We start from the raw sequence: 7,975 nt of genomic DNA on the forward strand, positions 1-7,975 counted from the left end.
AAATTGCACGATGTCTGAACACAGCGACTTCTGATGGTATATATACCCTTCGATGTCTTGGTACTCCTGCCACACTGGAATCAAACATTTTGCATATATAAAAGGCACTGAACTTACGGGTTTTTACGCCGCGCCAGAGGTTGCTACTTGAGTATATGCAAGAATTTGATCCAATATGCATTGCATAACCCATATTTTGCATATATAAAAAGCATGAAACTTACGGGTTTTTATGCCGCGCCAGAGGTTGCCACTGCAGTATATGCAAGAATGGGATCCAATATGCAATGCATAACCCAATTCACATATGAAATAGGCATGAAACTTACGGGTTCTTACGCCACGCCAGTGGTTGCCTTCCACGCATATGTGATTGGGCATTGATACCCTATTCCCGAGGGTATCACAGGGCAGGGGTGCACAGCAATCCAATCTTTGGGCACTTGCTGCCAGTCCCACCAGCCGCTGTAGTCTCTCCATCGCGCAGAGATGCTTCCACAGCCATAACTAGGATTGATTTCCATCACAGAGCTCAGCTCATTCCTGTTCCCAACATCAGAGATGTCCCGGCTTCTTGCTTCTGCAAGTCAACCAGTTTTCATCAAAAAGCAGAATCTTCTTTACGCACCATTCACGTGACTGCGTTTATCTTGTAGAGCTTCCGAACTATTTCAGATTCTCGCTCCAGCGTTCGTAGTCTCGCTGCAGATTCCATCTTCATTTTCTGATGCACTTCCTTTTTATTTAGGGGCTTTTTATTTGAAGGAGTTTTAGTCGGGTCTTTTGAGTGTCTCTTGGTGCCAGTTGAAGGACGTTGCAATGCCATGATTTGGCGAAGTCCTTCTTCGATGCTATCCATTCGTCGGTAGAGGACTTTGCAGTTGATCTTGGGCTTCCTCAGACATCGAGTTTTATTCAAAGCCTTTTTCTTTTCAGCTTTCGTTTCTGATATAGGCTGTTCTTGCAGGACCATTTTAATCATAGTCTTCTCTCTTGTGCACACTTCCTTTTCCTTGCGTATCAGATTATGGCCGTTCATTTCTTCACTTGCCTTCTCTCCTTTAAGAATTTTGACTTTCGTTTCCAAGGATCTGACCTTCGTATCCTTGGCCAAGGTCTCTTCTTGTAGTCTTTCGAGTTCCAAGATTGCCTCCATCTTTTCAAACTCCATGGTTTCTAATTCCTCCTTCGCCTCGGCCAGTTCGAATACAAGCTGAACTCTCCTCCTTGTCATTTCATTTAGCTTTCCGTTTGCCTTCGATTTTTCTGCCACAACCATTTTAGATCCTTTTAACAAATCTATGACTTCCTTTTGTTTCTGGGTGCACTCATTTTCTAGTCTGAGGATCTCTCTGTCCCTCTGCAAGTTCTGTTCTTTGAGCTTTTCCAGTTCCTCCTTTTTGTCAACAATTTCTATCTTACATCGGTCGAGTTTTTCCAAATTTTCGTCGGCCATCTGTATCTTGTAAACCGTTGATCTTCAAAGTCTTTTGCACATTTTCCTTCTTCAGACTTTCAACGTGATTTTGCTTCCTTACATTCTCTTCTCGAATTCTTTCCAAGTCCTCATTTAGCTTGTTTAGTCTGACTTGCATTTCCGTTCTGATGCTCTCCCTTTGCTGTAAATCTCGGTGCAAAGTCTCCTTCTCCATCTCGAGAACTACTACTGTGTTTTCCAAAATAATAAGCTTTTGGTCTTTCTCCTCCATTTCCTTTATTTGCACTTCGGTATATTTCGTCTTTTCCGTTATTTCGTCTCTAAGCTTTTGCATTTCTGCGGACACTGAAGAGATTTGTCTGGAAAAGGTCTCTTATGTTTTGCTCCATCTCCAATCCTCCTTCAGTCAGCCCCTCTAACTTCTTTCTTACTTCATTTATCATCTGATCCTTCTTTAACCCTTCTTTCTCAAGCCTCGAAACTATTTCATTTTCCTTAATTACCTCCCCGACCTTTCGACTGATATCTAAATGCGTTATTTCTTTGTCACTGTCTGAATGACAAGAAGTCATATTGCGCTGCGTGTGCTGACCACAGGCGTTGCAAGGGGGAAAACTGTACCCCTAACATCCAGTTACCGACGATTTACTATCCTAACCAAGAAAATCCTACCGTAACTTCCTTATATTATATAAATAAAAAACACATATACCTTATTCGAAATCGGAATTGAACCAGTCTGGCAAGTCGATTCTTCTACTCACCGGGTTCGCAGCGGTAAATTGAACGTGAGAGGGATGAGAAGACGCCATGTTAACTGTTTGAATTCTGTGCTAGAATGGTCGAGCTGGGTTAGGTCGCTAGGTCGGGGTCGAACTACTTAACGGTGCGGACGGATTTGATTGTTGCGCGGTTACCCAGATAAACGATAAACTATGCATATATATATATATATATATATATATATATATATATATATATATATATATATATATATATATATATATATATATATATATATATATATATATATATATATATATATGAAAATAAGAAGCCCATAAAACACTATTTATATATATATATATATATAGAAATCATCAACACACAATCACGTGTGGAACAGAAATAAATTTCTGACTCACGTCGGGATCGAACAGGTCTCTCAGGTGGAAAGCAAGGGCGTTACCCACTGGGCCATACAAGTCTAAAAGAAGTTGGAACCTGAGAGCAACTGCACCCAAGGAATTACCTGGGCAAGCTAACTGCTTGCATACCAACGAGTTTTCCCCAACTTCCCGACTCAGCAATGACCCAATAGACAACATTTCATTCGAATTATCCCTTCTGAGTGAATAAGATAAGAAATCATCAACACACAATCACGTGTGGAACAGAAATAAATTTCTGACTCGTCGGGATCGAACCCAGGTCTCTCAGGTGGAAAGCAAGGGCGTTACCCACTGGGCCATACAAGTCTAAAAGAAGTTGGAACCTGAGCAACTGCACCCAGGAATTACCTGGGCAAGCTAACTGCTTGCATACCAACGAGTTTTCCCCAACTTCCCGACTCAGCAATGACCCAATAGACAACATTTCATTCGAATTATCCCTTCTGAGTGAATAAGATAGAAATCATCAACACACAATCACGTGTGGAACAGAAATAAATTTCTGACTCACGTCGGGATCAACCCAGGTCTCTCAGGTGGAAAGCAAGGGCGTTACCCACTGGGCCATACAAGTCTAAAAGAAGTTGGAACCTGAGAGCAACTGCACCAAGGAATTACCTGGGCAAGCTAACTGCTTGCATACCAACGAAGTTTTCCCCAACTTCCCGACTCAGCAATGACCCAATAGACAACATTTCATTCGAATTATCCCTTCTGAGTGAATAAGATAGAAATCATCAACACACAATCACGTGTGGAACAGAAATAAATTTCTGACTCACGTCGGGATCGAACCCAGGTCTCTCAGGTGGAAAGCAAGGGGCGTTACCCACTGGGCCATACAAGTCTAAAAGAAGTTGGAACCTGAGAGCAACTGCACCCAAGGAATTACCTGGAGCAAACTAACTGCTTGCATACCAACAGTTTTCCCCAACTTCCCGACTCAGCAATGACCCAATAGACAACATTTCATTGAATTATCCCTTCTGAGTGAATAAGATAGAAATCATCAACACACAATCACGTGTGGAACAGAAATAAATTTCTGACTCACGTCGGGATCGAACCCAGGTCTCTCAGGTGGAAAGCAAGGGCGTTACCCACTGGGCCATACAAGTCTAAAAAGAAGTTGGAACCTGAGAGCAACTGCACCCAGGAATTACCTGGGCAAGCTAACTGCTTGCATACCAACGAAGTTTTCCCCAACTTCCCGACTCAGCAATGACCCAATAGACAACATTTCATTCGAATTATCCCTTCTGAGTGAATAAGATAGAAATCATCAACACACAATCACGTGTGGAACAGAAATAAATTTCTGACTCACGTCGGGATTGAACCCAGGTCTCTCAGGTGGAAAGCAGGGCGTTACCCACTGGGCCATACAAGTCTAAAAGAAGTTGGAACCTGAGAGCAACTGCACCCAAGGAATTACCTGGGCAAGCTAACTGCTTGCATACCTGTGAGTTTTCCCCAACTTCCGACTCAGCAATGACCCAATAGACAACATTTCATTCGAATTATCCCTTCTGAGTGAATAAGATAGAAATCATCAACACACAATCACGTGTGGAACAGAAATAAATTTCTGACTCACGTCGGGATCGAACCCAGGTCTCTCAGGTGGAAAGCAAGGGCGTTACCCACTGGGCCATACAAGTCTAAAAGAAGTTGGAACCTGAGAGCAACTGCACCAAAGGAATTACCTGGGCAAGCTAACTGCTTGCATACCATGATTTTCCCCAACTTCCCGACTCAGCAATGACCCAATAGACAACATTTCATTGAATTATCCTTCTGAGTGAATAAGATAGAAATCATCAACACACAATCACGTGTGGAACAGAAATAAATTTCTGACTCACGTCGGGATCGAACCCAGGTCTCTCAGGTGGAAAGCAAGGGGCGTTACCCACTGGGCCATACAAGTCTAAAAGAAGTTGGAACCTGAGAGCAACTGCACAAAAAAATTACCTGGGCAAGCTAACTGCTTGCATACCAACGAAGTTTTCCCCAACCCGACTCAGCAATGACCCAATAGACAACATTTCATTCAATTATCCCTTCTGAGTGAATAAGATAGAAATCATCAACACACAATCACGTGTGGAACAGAAATAAATTTCTGACTCACGTCGAGGATCGAACCAGGTCTCTCAGGTGGAAAGCAAAATGTTACCCACTGGGCCATACAAGTCTAAAGAAGTTGGAACCTGAGGCAACTGCACCCAAGGAATTACCTGGGCAAGCTAACTGCTTGCATACCAGTTTTCCCCAACTTCCCGACTCAGCAATGACCCAATAGACAACATTTCATTCGAATTATCCCTTCTGGTGAATAAGATAGAAATCATCAACACACAATCACGTCCACTGGGCCATACAAGTCTAAAAGAAGTTGGAACCTGAGGCAACTGCACTCAGAATTACCCAAGGAATTAGCTTGCCCAGGTAATTCCTTGGGTGCAGTTGCTCTCAGGTTCCAACTTTTTAGACTTGTATGGCTCCAGTGGGTAAACGCCCTGCTTTTCCACCTGAGAGACCTGGGTTCGATCCCGACGTGAGTCAGAAATTTATTTCTGTTCCACACGTGATTGTGTGTTGATGATTTCTGTCTTATTCACTCAGAAGGATAATTCGAATGAAATGTTGTCTATTGGTCATTGCCGAGTCGGGAAGTTGGGGAAAACTCACTGGTATGCAAGCAGTTAGCTTGCCCAGGTAATTCCTGGGTGCAGTTGCTCAGGTTCCAACTTTTTTAGACTTGTATGGCCCAGTGGGTAACGCCCTTGCTTTCCACCTGAGAGACCTGGGTTCGATCCCGACGTGAGTCAGAAATTTATTTCTGTTCCACACGTGATTGTGTGTTGATGATTTCTATCTTATTCACTCAGAAGGGATAATTCGAATGAAATGTTGTCTATTGGGTCATGAGTCGAAGTTGGGAAAACTGTTGGTATGCAAGCAGTTAGCTTGCCCAGGTAATTCCTTGGGTGCAGTTGCTCTCAGGTTCCAACTCTCTTTAGACTTGTATGGCCCAGTGGTAACGCCTTGCTTTCCACCTGAGAGACCTGGGTTTGATCCCCGACGTGAGTCAGAAATTTATTTCTGTTCCACACGTGATTGTGTGTTGATGATTTCTATCTTATTCACTCAGAAGGGATAATTGAATGAAATGTTGTCTATTGGGTCATTGCTGAGTCGGGAAGTTGGGGAAAACTGTTGGTATGCAAGCAGTTAGCTTGCCCAGGTAATTCCTTAGTGCAGTTGCTCTCAGGTTCCAACTTCTTCTAGACTTGTATGGCCCAGTGGGTAACGCCTTGCTTTCCACCTGAGAGACCTGGGTTCGATCCCGACGTGAGTCAGAAATTTATTTCTGTTCCACACGTGATTGTGTGTTGATGATTTATATTATTCACTCAGAAGGGATAATTCAATGAAATGTTGTCTATTGGGTCATTATGAGTCGGGAAGTTGGGGAAAACTCAAGTGGTATGCAAGCAGTTAGCTTGCCCAGGTAATTCCTTTGCAGTTGCTCAGGTTCCAACTTTTTAGACTTGTATGGCCCAGTGGGTAACGCCCTTGCTTTCCACCTGAGAGACCTGGGTCGATCCCGACGTGAGTCAGAAATTTATTTCTGTTCCACACGTGATTGTGTGTTGATGATTTCTATCTTATTCACTCAGAAGGGATAATTCAATGAAATGTTGTCTATTGGGTCATTGCTGAGTCGGGTTGGGGAAATCCTGGTATGCAAGCAGTTAGCTTGCCCAGGTAATTCCTTGGTGCAGTTGCTCAGGTTCCAACTTTTAGACTTGTATGGCCCAGTGGGTAACGCCCTTGCTTTCCACCTGAGAGACCTGGGTTCGATCCCGACGTGAGTCAGAAATTTATTTCTGTTCCACACGTGATTGTGTGTTGATGATTTCATCTTATTCACTCAGAAGGGATAATTCGAATGAAATGTTGTCTATTGGGTCATTGCTGAGTCGGGAAGTTGGGGAAAACTCTGGTATGCAAGCAGTTAGCTTGCCCAGGTAATTCCTGGGTGCAGTTGCCAGGTTCCAACTTCTTTAGACTTGTATGGCCCAGTGGGCAACGCCTTGCTTTCCACCTGAGAGACCTGGGTTCGATCCCTACGAGTCAGAAATTTATTTCTGTTCCACACGTGATTGTGTGTTGATGATTTCTATCTTATTCACTCAGAAGGATAATTCAATGAAATGTTGTCTATTGGGTCATTGCAAGTCGGGGAAGTTGGGGAAAACTTCGTTGGTATGCAAGCAGTTAGCTTGCCCAGGTAATTCCTTTTTGGTGCAGTTGCTTCAGGTTCCAACTTCTTTAGACTTGTATGGCCCCAGTGGGTAACGCCCTTGCTTTCCACCTGAGAGACCTCAGGTTCGATCCCGACGTGAGTCAGAAATTTATTTCTGTTCCACACGTGATTGTGTTGATGATTTCTATCTTATTCACTCAGAAGGGATAATTCAATGAAATGTTGTCTATTGGGTCATTGCTGAGTCGGGAAGTTGGGGAAAAACTCGTTGGTATGCAAGCAGTTAGCTTGCCCAGGTAATTCTTGGGTGCAGTTGCTCTCAGGTTCCAACTTTTCTAGACTTGTATGGCCCCAGTGGGCAACGCCTTGCTTTCCACCTGAGAGACCTGGGTTCGATCCCGACGAGTCAGAAATTTATTTCTGTTCCACACGTGATTGTGTGTTGATGATTTCTATCTTATTCACTCAGAAGGATAATTCGAATGAAATGTTGTCTATTGGGTCATTGCATGAGTCGGGAAGTTGGGAAAACTCGTTGGTATGCAAGCAGTTAGCTTGCCCAGGTAATTCCTGCAGTTGCTCTCAGGTTCCAACTTCTTTTAGACTTGTATGGCCCAGTGGTAACGCCCTTGCTTTCCACCTGAGAGACCTGGGTTCGATCCCGACGTGAGTCAGAAATTTATTTCTGTTCCACACGTGATTGTGTGTTGATGATTTCTATCTTATTCACTCAGAAGGGATAATTCAATGAAATGTTGTCTATTGGGTCATTGCTGAGTCGGGAAGTTGGGGAAAACTCGTTGGTATGCAAGCAGTTAGCTTGCCCAGGTAATTCCTTGGGTGCAGTTGCTCTCAGGTTCCAACTTCTTCTAGACTTGTATGGCCCAGTGGGTAACGCCCTTGCTTTCCACCTGAGAGACCTGGGTTCGATCCCGACGTGAGTCAGAAATTTATTTCTGTTCCACATGTGATTGTGTGTTGATGATTTCTATCTTATTCACTCAGAAGGGATAATTCGAATGAAATGTTGTCTATTGGGTCATTGCTGAGTCGGGAAGTTGGGGAAAACTCGTTGGTATGCAAGCAGTT

At 43.5% G+C, this 7,975-nt stretch overlaps 1 protein-coding gene across 1 annotated transcript; it reads right to left on the minus strand.

The window, feature by feature from the left end:
* Nucleotides 1-631: 631 nt before the first annotated feature.
* Nucleotides 632-1,456, minus strand: LOC136842300 (ERC protein 2-like). The gene has a single exon (XM_067109559.1). The coding sequence runs from the start codon at nucleotides 1,454-1,456 to the stop codon at nucleotides 632-634; it is 825 nt and encodes a 274-aa protein (XP_066965660.1).
* Nucleotides 1,457-7,975: the final 6,519 nt, after the last annotated feature.

Source organism: Macrobrachium rosenbergii, chromosome 10, assembly GCF_040412425.1.
Source record: "Macrobrachium rosenbergii isolate ZJJX-2024 chromosome 10, ASM4041242v1, whole genome shotgun sequence".
NCBI lineage: Eukaryota > Metazoa > Arthropoda > Malacostraca > Decapoda > Palaemonidae > Macrobrachium > Macrobrachium rosenbergii.

Bases quoted from the DNA above. Each gene is read 5' to 3' on its own strand.
- LOC136842300 (XM_067109559.1), bottom strand. From the start codon at position 1,456: ATGGCCGACGAAAATTTGGAAAAACTCGACCGATGTAAGATAGAAATT.